Source organism: Lemur catta, chromosome 2, assembly GCF_020740605.2.
Source record: "Lemur catta isolate mLemCat1 chromosome 2, mLemCat1.pri, whole genome shotgun sequence".
Classification (NCBI taxonomy): Eukaryota; Metazoa; Chordata; class Mammalia; order Primates; family Lemuridae; genus Lemur; species Lemur catta.
The window spans coordinates 13,202,429-13,221,159 of NC_059129.1; the positions used below are offsets into that span (position 1 = coordinate 13,202,429).

The 18,731-nt window shown below is 48.4% G+C and overlaps 1 protein-coding gene across 1 annotated transcript; it reads right to left on the reverse strand.

The window, feature by feature from the left end:
* Nucleotides 1-567: 567 nt before the first annotated feature.
* On the reverse strand, nt 568-15,739 carry GP2 (glycoprotein 2). The gene is given in 13 exon segments (XM_045542717.1): nt 568-1,079; nt 3,181-3,225; nt 4,435-4,519; nt 5,506-5,668; nt 6,483-6,728; nt 7,900-8,048; nt 8,538-8,749; nt 11,161-11,274; nt 11,835-12,257; nt 14,291-14,420; nt 15,402-15,647; nt 15,649-15,693; nt 15,695-15,739. Coding segments are annotated over 13 exon segments (1,962 nt in total). The 3' UTR covers nt 568-1,020.
* Between the last annotated feature and the right edge of the window lie 2,992 nt (nt 15,740-18,731).

Here is an 18,731-nt window from a genome sequence, read left to right on the forward strand (position 1 = left end):
TCTGTTGCTTGCAACCACACCATCTCTGAACAAGGCAGCACACTGGAAAGTCTCCTCCCAGCAGACACACAGGCTCAGCACCCACTGGTCCAACCCTGGCTCCTGAAGCGTCCCAAAGGCCAGCTTGGCGAGGCCTGATGTGTAGCTATGGGAACGGGAGGTGTTCTCTACTTGTGGCATCTTTGTGGAGGGCTTTGTGAGGGCTCCTTAAAGGTTTGCAGAAAGGGACTTCACCCAGCTCCCAGGCTTTGTGGCTACTTTCCCGTAGCAGGATGCTGGGACTCCCTGCTTATTCCTCGAGAGCAAGCACATCACTGTTTACAGCAAGAGGTGTTCTCTGTGGTGGCGGCAGCCCCGGGTCAAAATCAAGCTGTTCCTCCAGCATCCAGCATTCAAGGGTAGGAGTATGTGTCGTTCTAGGCAAGTCACAGCATGCCCAGAGTGTGGTAGGGGACAGGGGAGTGATGGGGACCAGTCTACCCTGGAGAAGAGTCTCCAACAGTGACCCCTTTACATGTTCCCATGGCGGTTGCTGAGACCATGATGGCAACATTGGAGGAAGCAGAATGAACGCAAAGGTCAGTCTGTTCAATTCATCAGCAGGGAGAACAGGAGATGCTTGGGAAGGAAGCATGGGAGGGGCCCCTTTTACATGCTCACCTCACCCCCACTGGCAGGACAGCCCCTCCCTGGAGTTATAACCATGCACTACCTTTCCAGTAAAGGCTGGAGCCACAGAGGCATCCAGAAAGTTTGCTTTGGAGGTGCCACTAACAAATGAGGAAGCCAGCCCAGGACAGGCCGACGGGTGCCCCATTATGAGAAAAAGAGGATTACAAAGGCACTGAGAGTGTTAAAGAAAGTAAAACCTCTTCCCTTTCCCTAAATCTAGCCTGGCCTTGAGTCTGTTAATACCAAGACTGCACGATTGGAGAGGAAACCAGCAGTGCTGAAGGGTGACTGAGAGCCATTGCCAGAGGGAGGGTCACAATTGTCAAGGCCAGATGCTCAGCTGAGCCCTCAGAACAGCCAAGCCAGGAGGACAGTCAGGAGCATCATGGGCCAGGCCACCAGGAACCCTGAAACACAAGAGAGATGACTGTCAAGTGTTGGCCTTGGAACTCGGCAGCAAACACCAGGTGGCCCCCTTGTCTTTTGCTCTACAAGGATGGGAAACACAGAGCATCTTGACTGTCTGGCCTGGGCTACAGCTCTGGGAGTCGTGTGGTGGATACAGAGCTATCTAATCACCAACCACTTTTTTCATTTTCCTCTGGGCACACAGGAAGGCAAATTTTCCCAGCCTCCTTTGCAGGTAGTGGGACCATGTGACTGAATCTGGCCAATGAGATGTGGCCCAGATGCAGAGGATCTATGCTAGCACTTGCAGGGAATACTACACTTGGCAGAAGTTACCAGAAGGTATTAGGAGCCTGAGTTCCTAACGACTGCATGGGGCAGGACTGCTCCCCTACCCACCCCCAGTGATTTGATGGGAAATGATACTTTTGTGTAAAGGCACAGAAGATTGGGGACTGTTTGTTACAGAAGCTTTCATTAGTTATGCCGACTAACACTAAAGAGGCAGAAAGACGTAGAAGTTTAAAAGCATCGCCTCTGATGCCTGACTGTTAGCTTAGAATCTCAATTCTACAACTAGCTGGGCAGTTCTCGGCAAGCTGTTAAACCTCTCTGTGCCTGAGTTTCCCAGCATACAAAACAAAAATATTACTAGCACCTATGACCTCGCTGAATTGTTGTAAGATTTAAATGAGTGAATGCACATCAAGCCTTTAGAACAGTACTTGGCACATGGTAAACGCTGTAAGTATTGGTTTTGAAAATTAGACTCTATGATCTGGTTCTGCCAGGATCATATCTCTCTGGCTGTATAATTAAGTTAATGAAGGGCATGGATGTTGGATGATAGTTGCCTTGTATCAGGGGGCTGGGAGAAGCACGTGCACCCTCCAACCGCACTACCAAACTGTAAGATCTCCCTACGCTCCCAATTTCAAAGTAACTTGCTGATGTCCTAGAAGTGGGGAGAGGAATATCATAATTTCCAGAAACATAGAAGTGTATGACAACCAGTTTATAGCTATAAAACATAGGCTGATGTTCAGTTAATTCTAAAACATCACAAATGACTGTGGGAGACAGCAAACAATGAAAACCACAAGTGCCCTCTCGTGGTGGTCTACTACCTCAACATCAGAATGACCCCCTCCTCTTCTTCCAGAGGAAGCACATTTGCTTATGTGCTTGTCTCATTTGTGTAATGAATTATTGGTCTCTGCCTACAGGGCTCATTCCCCTAACGTTTGCATATCTGACTCCTTTTTGCACTTCCTCTGAAAGTTTTTCTGGCCACTTATCCACTCTGATACTCACTCTTCCTTCCGACTTTGATAGTAAAAACACCAAACATTGGCTAAGCACATGGCCACCCAGAGTAAAGATTACATTTCCCAGCTTCCTTTGTGGCCAAGTGTGCCCCCGTGACTAGGCACTGGGCAATGAGATGTAAGTGAAGGTATAAAGAGCCAGCTTCCAGGAATGTTTCTTAACGCTCACTGGTTTCTCGTTCCCTCCATCCTGCTGCCGAAGAAGCAGAGGTTGGAGCTCTGGCTGCCACCTTGGACCATGAAGGTCACGGACACACCTCCAAGACAGTGGCGGTGTGAGCTGGAAGGAGCCTGGATCTTTAATGACTTCGTGGTGTCACGCTCCTAGCCTTGGATGGCTTGCCTCTAGACTTAATTTACGTGTAAGAGAAATAAGCTTCTCTCTCATTTAAGACATTGTTACCTTGCCAGTAACCTTTTATTTCTAAACTACTTTGTTTACTTTTTATTGTCTGTTTCCCTACATTGGAACATAAGCTCTATGCGGGCAGGTGCCTGGTCTGGCCTGTTCACCATCACATCTTCAGGTACTAGAACGATGCCTGGCACACAGTGGGCACTCAGTAAATATCTGTCATGAAAGGACTGTCTCCTCTGCTAGACTGCGAGCATCTCAAGAGCCAGTCTCAGTTGCGATTCATGTCAGTGTCCATCACGGTCGTTAGCATAGTGTCCGGCACATAAAAGGGGCTGAATAAATGTGCACTGAATTGCAAAGAGGAAGGAGAGAGAGTTGGGAGGGTTGTGGGAAAGGCATGGGAAGACGGTGTACCTGCGGTGTGGGGGGTTCCATCAGTGACACCAGGAGACTGGGCACCTGCGAACAAGAGTAGAAGGTGAGGATTTCCTCAGTCCTGCACAGCTGCCCCAAACCTGGTCATCACGACCACTGACAATGGACACTGTGGAGGCATCTATCACCTGGAAGGCACCTTTCTAAACACACTGTGCTCATTTTAAACTTAATCCTCTCAACAGATTTTCGAGGAAAGTATTCGCATCCCCATTTGCCAGACAAGAAGACTGAGGCTCAGTGATGTTAAGGGACTTGCCAAGCTGACCTCGCCGGTCAGTAGCAGAGCTGGGATTCAAACCCCAGTGTCTCTGATTTGAAAGTAGAAGTTCCTAATTGCCCCCACTCCAGTTACCCTGTGACACCACATGAGGCTTCAAGTTGAAGGCTCAGTAAAGGGGTAGGACAACTCAGGGTGGGTTGTTGTCTCGAGTTAGCCTCCATTTGCTCATCCGGAGAACAGAAGTGGTAACAGCACTTACCTTGGGCTGTTGTAAGTATTCAGAGTGACAACGATAGAAAGGTGTTTGGCACAATGCCAGCCACAAAAAAATTATTATTGTTACTATTTTTAATATTACTGCATCTTAATTTTTTTAGGGGTAAAAAAAAATGTTTTCATTCTTTTAAGTTTCTTGACTTCTCCATTCTGGTGGAAATAAAAAGGATGACAGTACTGCTAATCTGTGAGTAGGATGGATGAAACTTTGAGGAACAATTGGAAAGCTTTCACTATATCATACTCCAGAATACGCTAACTGAATTTTTGGAAAACACAGTCACTCGATAGGAAACAAAGCTGCAGTTAAGTGGGAGTTAGGACGTAGACTTCACCCCACAGGGACTGAGTTCTGGGGACCTGGGAGCAGGTGCTTTGGAATCAGACTGAGCTGGGTTCAATCCTAGCTCCAGCCACTCCCAAGCAGGGTTATCTTTGGGTGAGTCACTTAATCTCTCGGAGTCTTGGTTTCTCACCTGTAAAACGGACACAGTCATGGGAGGACTAAGGGAATTGATGGATGCAAGAGCTTAGCTTGGCCTCTGGCACCCAGGAGGTCCAGCACAAATGGCATTGTTATTGTTAGTTACTACCCAAAGCACCTCATGGAATAGATTCACCTGTGCAGGCCAGACTGAGGGGGTACAAAAGCCCTAAAGAGTTGAGCTGGTGACCCCAGGCATCTGTGTCAACACTTGGCCGACTGGTCTTGTCACCAGGCCTTGGCTACTTACCTCTCAGGATGATGGGTCCCAAATCTAGAACCCGGGCTAAGTTGATGGCCAGTACTTCACTGCGGACTTGATTTCTTGAGCAAGACTGCAGGAATGGAGAACTCTCATTATATCAACATTTAAATGCACGATTCCCGTCCACACTGCTCCGGCAACAGGCAGCTCTGGCCCAAGAACTGGGCCCCACCCACCCTATGGCCCTAATTCGGAGGCTGTGGTTATCTCAATCTAGAGAATTCTCACTGTTCCGTCAAACAAATCTGGGTTTGAAGCACCTCTGCACTTTCTTCTAGCTGTATAATTTGGGGAAAACGACTTCACCTCTCTATGATGACTAAATAGTACCCACCTGATTGTGAGATTAAAATTGGGTATGTCTGACATACGTAGACCTTTCGTAAGCACTTAACAGATGCCAGCTGTTCATGGGAGGGGCCAAACGGCAGTAAGAACACGAGGGGGTGGGCACTGGAGTCACCTCTCAGCTGGGGCACATCCCCACTGATGCTTTCTAACTGTGCATGGCCCCTGGGCAAGGACTTCTCTGAGCCTCAGTTTCCTTCAAATGGGGCTGATAAAAGAATCTATTTAAAGGGTTGTGGTGAGAGGTAAATTAGGTAAGGCACGTAAAAGTTTAGCGTGGCACTTTACACAGAGCAAGCACTGACAAAGTCAACTATTATTATAATCATTTAAAACATGTCTTGTGCCAAGGGAATCTAGTAGATAGTTTTCTTCAGATCTGCCTCCTGGGGACAAAACAATTGTTTACAAATGGGCTTTTAGGGAGCCTAAAGTCCATTGATTTATCCTTTGTTCTTTTCTCCTTCACGTTCATCTATCTTTCTTTCTTTCCCTCCCTCCCTTCCTTCCTTCCTTCCTTCTTCCCTCCCTCCTCCCCTCTTTCCTTCCTTCCTCCCTCCCTCCCTCCTTCCCTCCTTCCTCCTTCCTATCTTCCCTCCACCCTCCTGCCCTTCCTCCCTCCATGCATGATCCCATGGATCATGGAGGGCCTATCAGTGCCAGGATCCAAGCCAGGCTCTGAAGAGTCCAGTCCAAAGAGACACTCACAGGCTCGCACTGTTCACTACGGGAATCGCAGAGACGGATCTCACAGTGCAGGAACACTAGGTCATAATGTCCGGCAAACATGAACATCTGAACTGAGAACCTGCTTTCCGAGGACCTCCCATTCTCCTCCACGTGGATAGTTGAATCATATTGATTTGGGCAGCTGAGTGGGGATGACAGGGGCAAGGGTGTAATTTCTAAAACCAGCAGCAAGAGCCCTCCAGTTTCCCTCCGTTATGACAACACAGACTTTTTTCTATTAATGTTCCCCATATTTTCTCCAAGATGTTATCCATAAGCTCACGTGGTTTAGATTATTTGGGGCACAGTCTCTGGAGTGAAACAGACTGGTTTTAAATTTCAGCCTGACCCACTTTTTTGCTAAGTGAGCACAATCAAGTTAGTTATCCTTATAGAACCTCAGTTTTCTTATCTGTAAAATGGAGACAGTAACGTCCACTTCATACAGATGATGTGAGCCTTTAATGAGATAACCCACATGTACTGCTCCACACAGTGCTTGGCACAGAGCTAAACTCAGTGATAAATATTAGCTACTATTATTATGATGATTTGAATCATGATCTATAGAGATGAATTTTCCTCTGTTCTTGTCAGTTACCAGCATTCAATAATTTCATCCCATAACATTTGTTATATTGTTTTCATATTGATCAGTGTTAACATCTGTATAACAGTTCATCATCACTTAGTTGATCCCCTTTTTTTGAACATTGAACCTGTTGCCAAAGTTATCAAGAATACTGAAATGGAAAATAATTGACATTTCTCTACTCTGCCCACCTATTTGGTATTTTTTAATACTTTAGGCTAAAATTTCGGGAGTGACATTTCTGGGTCAAAGGGTATGGTCATGACATGTAAGACAACTTACACAGTTGTCAGGCATGGAGAGAATGAACATTTCCCCCCAGACCTTATTAGGGTCAAAAGATAATCCCAGAGTCACCCATTACCTGTTTCTGATGATGAAATACTTCACAGGGTCGGCCTTGTCTTCACTGGGGGTGGCATAGCAGTTCTTCAGTAGCAGGTTGAACCGGGAGGTGTCCCCTCTCTCCAAGATGGCGCCCACATAGAGCATGGATTCCACTGACAGCACAGCCTGGGCCCCTTCGTAAGGACTCGTGTAGTTCTGGTCTTGGAAGAGGGCCATCCTGACAGTGAACTCTCCCTCCCCGTTCACACTGACATTCAGGGAACTAAGACAAGGAAAGGCACAAGAATGCAAACATCAGTTTCTTACCAGAGAGAACAACATAAATCAAGCCCTGCGCTTACATAAGGCACTTGTGGAAGCAAAGGCACCTCTTTGATCCCTAAAGGAACTATTTAATCATTCATTTAAACTGAGCATTTATTAACTTCTAGGCACTAAGCTTGACCGACAGAGGAGTCTGTCTGCAGGATTTCCTGCAGGGCAGGTCACACGTGACTCCCTCACTCGAGGAATAACTGTGAGTGCACGGCTCCATCTTCTTGCCCGGAGAATGGGGCTTGCAACCAGGTCTGTGGGTTCACTATTCTTAACAGCAGATCTCTTCCCTCTGCTTCATAAATGTTAACACGATAAATGGCTTTCGTTTTTATTTTTGATAAACAAGGGGCTCCAACATCATACAGTCTGAAAACCATTAAACTAGAAAATTATTAATTCTTCTGATCTTGCCATGTTGTGAGTCCAGGAGGCAACAAGGGAAAAGGAAGGGCACTATGGATTTCTGGATTTCTGACACCCAGAAAGCCCCCTGGCAAGTCTAGGAACGCTAAGGAACACTGATTCAATGGGACCCCATTCCAGGCACAGAGATACAACAAAACAGATAAAAACCCTTGTCAGGACTGAATCCTATGCAAATTGCTATTTGGTTATATTTCTGGTGGTGATGAGGGCATTGTTTATCCAATCAAACCAGTCTCTGCTCAAATCCCACACTTGCAGGGAAGTCTTCCTGACCCTCCACCCCACAAATACTGGGTCTGGGAACCCCGTTCCCTGCTCCAAAGCATCCCATGTTTCTCTTGTAAGCATTCATCTCGCTTATAAATATTGACTTAATTAGTTGTTTAATGCCTTTCTTCCTCAAGGTGAGTGAACTTGTCCTGTGCTTTTGTTCCCTAACACATTTAATAAGCACTATTTCATGTTGCTGCATTGCTTCCTAATAATAATCTTTAACATCCACAAACATTCTGTTTGCCTTGTTCATGCAGAACGTCCTTAATATGAGATCAATAAATATTTGTGGAATAAACGATTGACTGAATGGAAGCTCCCAGAGGAGGTTGGTAGCATCATGTGGACATCATAAGCTGCACTGGAAGTGAGTGTGACCAATGTCAGGGCTATAGGTTGAAGGGCAAACGCCGTACCTTACGATGGGCTGCAGGGCAGTTTGGAGGCTGACTTTCATGTCCAGTGGGTAGGCACATTGGAAGTTGATGTTGAGGATGATGTCTCTGATGATGAAATCGTTGACCAAGGAGACGGTGTTTTTGTAGATGGCATGGGTTTGATTTCTCTTCGGCATAAAAACAAACCACATATGTGTATGTATACACGTGTGTGTAGATGTATCTCAAACTTAGATCTGTCCGATTCCAGAGTAGGTGTTCTCAACCGTGCAGCCACCCTGCCTTCTGCTCTCAAGGGAGGTAAAGGGACCTCCTCCTCCAGTGGCACTGACACTTTATGGGAAGGGGAATGAGGAGCCAAGACTGAAAACTGCAACAATAAATTATTGACCCTGGGGAAGTCAGGAACCACCACGCTTGCTCCTCTGTGCATCCACATCAGCCCTAATTAAAACAATCACAATTATAGCTCACATTTATTAAGCTCCAGTGTCAGACCTGTGCTAAGCTCCTCACACGGACCAACACGTGTAATCCCACATAACCCTGGGGGGCCAGAGAAGCTAAATGACAAGCCCAAGATCTCACAGCTTCTATGATGGGTACCATCAACCCGATTCCCACACTCTGGCAGCAGTGGTGTGAATGCCACTTACCTCCAAAATGTTCCCACAGGCACCAGCCTGGACGGGGCTGGTCACAGACACCCAGTCCCTGTCTTCGCTTTGCACATTGCTGCTGCAGTTTCGGTCCCGCAAGTAGGCAATGACCTCCGTCCCCAAACCCAGGCCTCCCAGCAAACACTTGTCCAGCTTCACCCGGATCTCCTTGGCCCCGCAGTCCAGCTTAGGCTGCAAATTGTGGACATCTGCAAAGCAGACAGGGGGCAGGCAGACTGGAAGAGTGGGAAGAACCCACATTCCTTGCCCTTTGGCAAGGCCATCATGCCCGCCAGGAGGTTGGATAGACTAGAAGGCGCCTGGAACCCAGATGGAATTCATGCCCAGGCTGGTGGTGGGGGGGTGGTTGGCAGAGCAGCCCTTGTCCAAGATTTTCAAGCATCCTGTGTGCAGGCTTGGCTAAGGTTTTCCTGTCTGGTTCCCCTTGGGGATGGGGGCTTGGGGGAAGCAGGATGGTCCTGCATTCCATACTACAAGGGCTGTCTGGAAAGTATCCAGCCATGCACTAGGTTCTCGTTATATTAACAATGGCTGGGTACTTTCCGGACAGCCCACATAAAATCAAAGCTAGATATATACTCCTTTGTAAAGCCAGCACATCCCAACTGGTTCAGAGCCATCATATTCATTCATTCATTCATTCATTCACCATTTATTCAGCAAATACTTCCTGAGCATCTGCTATCTGCCAGGCAGTGGGGATACAACACTTATCAAAACTGACAAAATCAGCCAGGCGCGGTGGCTCATGCCTGTAATCCTAGCACTCTGGGAGGCCGAGGCGAGTGGATAGCTCCAGGTCAGGAGTTCGAGACCAGCCTGAGCAAGAGTGAGACCCCATCTCTACTAGGCTGGGCATGGTGGCACCTGCCTGTAGTCCCAGCTACTCAGGAGGCTGAGGCAGTAGGATTGCTTAAGCCCAGGAGTTTGAGGTTGCTGTGAGCTAGGCTGATGCCACGACACTCTAGCCTGGGCAACAGAGCGAGACTCTGTCTCAAAAAAAAAGAAACCTGACAAAATCCCCACCCTTACAGAGCTAACATTCTAACAGGGGAGACAGATAGTAAACTAATAGAAACACAATTTCCACTGAGCTCATGAATGCATTGATTCAACATTTACCAACCACCTTTTCCAAGGGCTAGGCACATTCAACACGGAAATAACTAAGACGTGGACTCGGCCAACTTGGTCTTGGGTAAACACCAACACACCAGCAGGTTATTACAATTCAAAATGATGAAGAAACTGACAGAAGTGTGTTCCGGGTATAGGGGGAGCCCATGAGAAGGAACACACGGCTCTGTTGGTTAAGTCAGAGAAGGGTTCATGGCTGGAGTTTTGCAGGTGAATAAAGCAAGTGAGGACATCCCGGACTAAGGGAACAGCAAGGGCAAAAGCGTGGAGCGGGGAATGAGGGAATGTTGTGTTTGCAGAAGTGCAGAGTTCACAGGAGAGGAACCTAGGACGGGAGAGGGTGGAGGTGTGGGAGAGGGAGAAGGATGTGAAAGCCAGATCCCAGAATGATTGTGTCTACACACAGTGGGGGCCCACTGGACAGCTACCACTCTGCTGGGCACTGCTGAGGACGTGAGGCAGGCTACCTGCTCCCCCAGTCAGCTCAGGGTGCCCTTGGAGCCCATCCAGGTACAGGGAGGGCATCTGCAAATCCTAACGTCTGATTCTGTGATGGGGTTTGAGCCCCAGAAGACAATGCCACCCCTTTGGGGTCTCATCCACCCAATGAGCAGAGACGGTCTTTGAGGAGAGCAAGTTGTTTCCCACCCTTCATCCCCCACGCTGCTCCTGCTGGGCACACCCAAGCTCCCCCCCACACCCTGCAGCTCCAATTTCCAAATGTGTCATGCTCCTTCTTGTCCCTCTGCCTAGAACACTCTCTCTCCAATAGGGACCCGGACTGTGCTCAGAGGGAGGCATGTTGTGCCAAGGGCAAGGTCAAAGGCCCTCATTAGAGTCCAATGATGGAGGGAAATAATCTCAGTGGGAAGCTCACCCAACCCCAGTTGAGCTCTTCTATGGCATTCCTACACAGGGCCATCTGCCTCTGCTTGCTCACCTCCTGGGACGAAAAACTCATCACCTCTCAAACCGGCCCATTTGAACTGCTCTGACTTAGTTCTCACAATAGCCTTGTACGGTGGGTATTTTTATTATCATCTTATCTCCATTTTACAGATGAGGACATTAAGGCTCAGAGAGGGTAGATGAGTGTCCCAGGAGTCCACCCATGTCCCTGACACGAAGACTCTGCAGCTATCTGGACGCAGCTCCCACACTTGCAGTGTTCTTGTCTTCAGTGCCTTTGTTCCTCCTGGGTAAGGCCTGCCCATGCCACCAGAACCATTTTCTGAGGCCGTGGCTCAGTGGCCAACATGGAAATTTGTTCCAACTCTGCCCTCCCATCCTTGCAAACCCACTGGTTTTGTAGCAAGTGGACTGGAGAACCCACGGTCCCCCGACCTCAGGTCCATGCCCCCCCACCCAAGTCTGGTCCACACCTCGTCCCAACCCTCTGGAGGCCCCTCCCTCCTGCCCTGCCCACTCGGGATGGCAGCCACCTGCCCAGAGAGCCACTCACCAGAGCCGTTGAGGTTCTGTCTGCAGAAACATTCCCAGGTGCCATTGACAGAGGGGAGACACTCCTCCTCAGGGCGGCAGGCCCCCTCGCACTTGTCCTTCACAGTGGAAGGGTCTGGGCGTGGGCAAGGAAGAAGAGGATCAGGATGCAGAGCAGGGTGGACTTGAGGCCCAGCATGGTGGTTAAGCCCCGGGAGTGCAAGTTCAAATCCCAGCTCTGCCACACTCCTGCTGTGTGATGCTGGGAGAGCTCCTTAACTTCTCTGGGCCCCACTGGGGTAATGAGATGGCACCTATCTCAAGGAGTTGGGAGGAGGGTCATTTAAAGTGCTTAGGATGGCAGCAGGGGCATTGTGTCCACTGTGTCTTCGCTGTTATTTTTGCCATTATCCATTTTTCTTTTCAGAGAAGGAAACTGAGGCTCGAAGAGGTAAGTTAAACTGCCTATGTAGAATGGAAATCTGAATGGGCCTAATAAACCAGGAGATTGTGCCCTCGAACTGGAATTTCTGGAGTTTACTTGAGATGTTGGAAGGCCTGGCAACCCTTGGGCCGTGTCCCCACCGGGCAAGACTGGCCAGACCCGAGTCCAGGCTGCTCTGGGTCGTCCGCTCTTAACCTGCTCCACTCACTTTGCTGAGCCCTGGGGCATCTCGCGGGGCCCCTGCCACTCACCTGTGCAGTATCTCAGACTACACTGGGGGGTGCCCTGCAACCAGTACACGTAGTACCCGCCCGGGCAGGCCTTCACCAGCACCTCCGTGTTCCAGAAACAGCAGTTGTTACTCCAGTGGGCACAGGCAATGTGGTTGACGATGCCGTCCCCAAGGGCGGGGTGGGTCCCGTTCAGCCACAGGGGGGCGTCCGTCTGGCATCGGTACACCTGGACACAGGTCTCCGGCATCTTCACTCCTCCTTCACCCACAAAGCGGTACCAGCCGCTCAAGTCATTGTCACACCCCCGGGTGCCTTCTGTGTTCTCTGTGCTTCGGAAGGGTTCGTCCAAGAGGGTGTAATTCTGGCAGGGGTCAAAACAGCCAGAGGGTCCACAATGCAAGTCCAGTCCATAGGAACCGGCTTCGGTGGCGTTTCTGGAACCTGGGAAAGCGACAGGGTATGCCTGGGTTGACTGAGCAAAGCCACGACCTGCAGGGTCTCTTCCCTGCCATGCTCTACTTTGGGTGCACTGAGGACCCTAATGAGGATAACAGGCACACAACCCATTGATTAACTTCAAACTTCGTCACCTTGCAGTCAAAATGATCAGTGAAGACTTTGGTGTTTTATAGGCATTAAACACAGTGGAGCCACCACCCTGCACGACACCCCCTCCCCTTATCAGAGTCACAGAGTGCTTCCCTGTGCGGCCACACACGGCAGCTTTGTTTGACCAATGTTTGTTTCTCTCATCATAAATGTAATGCAAGCTCACTGAAAAAGAACTGTAAATATCATTAAAATGAATCAAGCAGAAATGAACATTGTCATAAGGCCATCCCACCTCCAGGAGTAATCACAAATTTGTTATAATGTATGATGCCTTCAGATTCTTCCAATGCATATGCTTAAAATATAGATTTTTTTTTTAATTTAAAAATGAGCTTAATTCCGTACAATGTTTTTTTCCCTCTTGCATTTTTTAATTAATAGAGCATAGATATTTTTCTATATCAGTAGATACAGTCTAACCCCAGATTTCTCAACCTCGGCACTCCTGACGTTTTGGCTGGATCATTCTTTATTGTTCGGGGGAGGGGCTGTCCTGTGTACTGTGGAATGTTTAAGAGTATCCCTGGCCCCTACACACTAGGTGCCAGTAGCACCCACCAGAAGTCGACTCTAGGTATTGCTAAATGTCCCCTGGGGGGTGCAAAATCACCCCCAATTGAGAACCACCAATCTGATCTAACAAGACTATTTCTGATCTACTGTGGTTTTTGTAACAGTTTCGGGGACTGTGACATATGATGGTGGCAGAGATGGAGGAGGAAGACCCTCAGGCCGGGCAGGCTGGGTTTAAATCCAGCTCCACACCTGCTGACGGGGTGACCATCGCAGGTGATTCAACTTCCCTGAGACGCCTCTGCAAAACCACACCTGTGAGCTGTGGTTCCAAAACCCCATCCATTCCCGTGCCTTGGGGAGTGGCATTTGCCACACCTGTGTCTGCCTGTCCGAGTATTGACTTAAAAACATTTCTTTCAATGATTCTCTTTAAAAATTAGTTTTATCTTAAGGAATAATATCTGTGATGACATAGGTATCATGTAGTAGGTATGTTTTTAAATATGCATGAAAACAAATGTATAGCCATTAAAAATTTTTAAGAGGTTGCCATGCACCCCCAGGGTCATCCTGGAGTAGGTATGCCCCATTTGGGGAAACAAGGTCTTAAAGGATTATGAGAGGATTAAATGAGATAATACGTGTAAAATGCCAAGCGCGGCACTGGGTCAAGCTAGTTCTCTTCTCTAGTTTTGGTTTGCTGAATACTGTGGGTGCCTGGATAAGGAGCTAAGTCCACACTTGGGGTCACATTCTTATAATACACATTAGACGGGCTTTTTAGAAAAAGAGATTTTCAGGCATTGCTCATGCATGTGCTTATTTTCAGGAAAGGAATCGCTGCACTTGTTATTTTTTGGATTATTTCCTACATGCCCTGGATTTTGCCATCAGAGGCCCTGAGCTTGGTTCTCCCACCCACCACAGGGCTGAAATTTCACCCTTATCTTGTAGAAACCTTTCTAGAAGTATCTGTGTTGTCCGAGTCACAGATCTTTGGAAGAGACTGGAGAGATCTCTAGCTCTCCAGGAGAAGGACAAGGCACTTGCCCATACGGGTGGCTGGGCGATTTATTCCTCATTTTCTCCAATCCAGGCTCTCTGATCTGCCCCAGATATGGGCAGGGCAAGTTAACTGGCTCCCACTGCCCTCTCAGGGGAATTTCTAATTTGGCTCTTTGAGAGATTTGAGAGACTGTGACATGTTCCCTGTGACTTCTAGCTCTGAGTCTTGGCTTCAGACCTCCTAGTTCCTCTCGCTGACCTGAACCGCCTGCCCTGCACTTTCTCGCTCACTCCCCAGGTCTTGGTGGACATCTGAGAGGCCCGGTGAGCAGAGAACTCACCGAGCTGCACCGTGGATGCCAGGGTCAGAGCGCAGGTGGCCAAGGCCAGCCACAGGAGGCCAGAGCCCACCATCCTTTCCACAAGGTGAGGCACGCAGGTCACTCCACGCTGTACAGACTCTCCATGCAGCTGGGGGAAAGGAAAGTCCCAGATAAGATCAGCGGCCAGGCCCACATCCTCAAAAACAGAACTGTTGTCTTCTTCCACAAAGAGCTGTATTGTTTTCCAAGCAGGTGTGACTCGCAGAAATGGGAAGGGATAATGGGAGTAGGAGACTTGCCAAGGGGTTGAGGTTGACAGCAAGCAAACCAAACGCAAGCTTAGAGCCAGCTGGTACTGCAGAATGTCCCAGAAGGGTCTCAGGATGGTCCCCGCTCGGGTGAAGGTGGAAGCTCTCTGGAGATTGGGTGGAGAGAGAGGGTTCTAAGTGCCTGTGAATACTTATAGACGAAAGTAATGGCTGCCCTTTCTTAGTTTTATGCATCAGGTACCGCTAAGACCACTCCCCACCGAAGTGTCCTTTATGCATGTAGATTTCCATGAGGGTGGGACCACGTCAGGAGCACCCCATGCTCCTTGCTCCTAGTGTGGAATCTGGCACACAAGGGGTGCTCAGTAAAGGTTAAAGGGATGCATGAAAGAAAGAAGCCTGCCAACACTCCGGTGACATTTACTTTTCTGGGAAACTCCCTGAATGGGAAAATCTTTGGCTGACTTCTTACAGTCTCTGGAAGATCTTAGTTGATGATAGAGATCTGTTTCTGGCAGGGATATCATGAATCTATTAGGAGAGAGCAGGGACAGGGGGACGCCCAGGACCAGGAATTCTTAGAGATGAGATCCCAAGTAGAGACCTATCTTCCTGCTGCGGGGGCATTCCAGGCAAGGGTGCGGGTGGCATCTGCAGCCCAGGAGCACCAGCAGGTGGCTGGAAGCATGACCGAGTTGGACACAGAGTGGTATCTGGAGCCCCCGATAATGGCCAGGATCAAAACTCCTTGCTGGGTTCTGAAAGTTTCCAGAAACAAACATCCCTAGAAAGTCCAGTGGGTCAGAGGGGGAACTCCCAGGATTCAGAGAAAGCCAGCTGGAACTTGGAGCAGGACTTACCTGGGGTGAGAACACAGAGCGCTCCTCCTCCTCTGGCCAACCATGGGAACGCAGCCTGCTGTGGGCCGTCTTTTTATTGTGATTTCCCACCCATGTGGCTCTCCACAATTGGTGCTGAGGTTCCAAACACACTCCGGGCTTGTTGGGTGTAGGTGAGATAAGCTATTTACGCAAAGGATGGTGAAAGAAAGCCCCTCCCCCCTCAATATAAACCCTTCCAGAAGTCTCGCCGTCATACAAACGCATCCCTGTGAACAATAGTCACATGTGCTGGATGCTGAACACACTGGGCACCGCTGAGCACTTTGCCACCATGACTTCTCGCATCTAATCCTCATAATAAATCAATTAAACTGGTGCCATATTCATTACCAGAAACCCAACACTAATCAAAAGGAAGCTTAAGACCCAAAGGGAAGTGGCGAGAAATCAAACAGGGGCTTGTTTGCACAATGGATTTTCAATCGTACCTTGTGTTCCTAGCTAATCACCTTGGAACACTTCTGCTTCTGTCTAGAGGCCAGTTAGAGAAAGAGAATAAATAAGGAACGGGGATATGGGTGCTTCCCATGCTTGGCCCATAGAATCTACCCAACTTCAGATACTGCACTGACACGGAGGAGTGGGGGAGGAGCTGATCTGGTGATGGTGAATCATGAAACCATGAAGGACAGACACAGCTCCAGACAAAATAAGCATCAGAATAGCCTCTCCTCCAACCCCTTTTGATGCGTGGGCTTCCCTGGGGGATTGGCAGGTATGGAACTGAGAAGAGGCTGTAGAAGATCTTGGACTTCTACACTCCAGGCTGGGACTTGGCCTTTGTGGCTTGGTAGACGTCGTGGGCTTAATAACAGAGTCAAAGCTTTTGCAGAACAACTGGCCACAGCCTCGTCTCTGTTACTCTGGGACTCCTTTAAGGAGTCAACGCTGCTGGGGGCAGGAAACATGGGGGTCTTGGCATTAGTAACAGCTTCTAGCAAAACCTCAACCTGGCCAAAATAAATAAATAAATAAATAAATAAATAAATAAATAAATAAATAGGTGCCACAAGCCACCGTCTCTACTCTTAGTGTGGCTGGAGACAAATCTCTGAACAGTGGAACTTACGACAACTGAGCCCACAAAATAGCCCACTGATCCACTCAGTTTGGCCTTCCCCTAAAAACACATAAATATTTGTTTCTGTCATCCACTCCACCCCCCATCCAACTTCTGATGAGGTGAACATCCACCTTGCAAAGTCAGTTCCCCGTCTCTCTTCTGACCCATCCCTTCCAACCTGAACCATGTGGCTAACACGTCCCTGGTGAGGTCGTCTCATAGCCAAGGCCACTGGGCATTTTTTTCTGCCCTCTTGTGCCTGGATTTGATTCCTCTGGGTGCTCCTGACTTCCCTGTAACGATATTTTCTTGATTCTCCTGTTCCTATCTGGGTATTCCTACCCTAGCGCTCGCTGTAGGGTCCTCTTTCCCCAGTTGTCTCTAAGAATGTTGGTAGTAGGTCCATTTTTTTGTCACTCCATGTACTTTCCCTGGCAGGTATCAAACTGCCTCATGGTTTAAGGTACCACCCATAGGCTGGTTAAGTTCCAAGTCGGTATTTCCAGCTTTGACTACTGCTCCTCTGAACTTCTGCTCCCCCTACCCTGCTGCCTGTTGGATCTCTCCACTCAGGCTGAGATGCCCGAAGCACCTCAAACTCAGCAGGTCCAAATCTGAACTCATCAATTCCCCTAACTCTCCCCGTCCTCACTGCAGCATCTACCGTAATTAAAAGCCTGCCCACCCGGTTATCCAAGCTAGAAACTCGGCTCCTTTTTTGCTAAGCTCCTTCCTTTCTCCCTAAGCCTCATTTGTGATAATCATCAAATCTTGCCTTTCAAGGTTTCAAATATTTCTCTTCTTTTTCTTTAACCCTGAAAGGATGCAAAGGAATGAAATATTTCTTGAGTCTATCCTTTCTTCTCCAATCCCACTTCACCAGTCGGAATTCAGGCCAGCATCTCTTAGGACAGTGATTGTAATGGGTCTACCTGCTTTACTTCTGATCCTCTTTGTTTGTGTTTCTCCTCTGCAGCCAGAAGCCACAGAACCATCTCTCAGCATTATCCTCCATTCCCTGCACTCTATGCTCCCTGTGATCTGACCCGCCCTGTTCACTGGTGCAAGCTCACCTACAACTTCCCCGCAACACATTCTCTGCTCAGCCAATCTGTGGTCGTCTGAACTCTTCCCCACCTCCAAGCCTTTGCATATGCTGTTTCCTCGGTCTGGAACACTCTGTGCCCAGCCTCCTTCTACTTGTCACCTCTTCCAGGAAACCTTTCCCAACTCCACAGGCTGGCTGGTGCTCTTCCTCTCTGCTCCTGAGCCTCCCAGGGCTGACTAGAATCACACTCACCTGCCAAGTTATCTGTCCACCTCTGAAGGCTGTTAAGATCTTTGTCGACAGAGATCCTGTCTCTGTAGTTCTAGCCAGCACCTAGTAAGTACTTACTGAGTAAAGAAACAGACAAACTATGCATGATCTAGGCCTTTTCCAGGGAGAAATGTCTCAAACTTATGGATGTTTGGGCAGCAGTCGAACTTGGTGGAAAGACACAAGATCCTGCCGCAGGACCTTTGCACTTGCTATTCCGACTGCCTGTAATGCTCTTCTTCAGATATTCCCCTCGATCACTCCTTCACTTCTCTTAGCCTTTGCTTATCAGAGACTTTCCCTGATCACCTTATGTAACATAACAGCCCCTTTGCTCTATCCACCTTTCCTTGTTTTTATTTCCCTCCCATAGTCCTTGTCACTATCGATCACATTTCACATAGTTACAGTTTCAATGTATTCCTCTTTTAATAAGCTTTCTACCAGCAAGGGCTCTACTTTGATTATTTGTTTAATTTCCATGTTACCTATGAAAGTGCTTGGTATTGAATTTATGCTCAAAATATCTGTTAAATATATTAAGCTGAATAATTGATAGAAAACAAGAAAAAAAAAAAAAGGAAAAGAAAAGGAACCAAGGGACAAAAGGATTAATTCTGATGTGCTTTCTTCTAGCTCTTGTCTGTGGTCCCATTTGTATTTTTCTTGGCTCAGATTTTTCCTTTACGTTCTTTTGTACCTAAGTCAAAGTATAGATGAAACTGCTCACGGTCAGGCGGGCTCCACTGACCAAGGACCGACCACGGACAGGGCTGAGATCAGCCCGTGGTCTTCCTGCGTAAACCTCTTACACAGAGGCAGTGGGCACATGCTTCAGTGCGTGTCCGTGTGTGATAAGAGGACCCGTAACTTAAGACGCACCGCCCTAGCTGCCCCCACTTGCTGA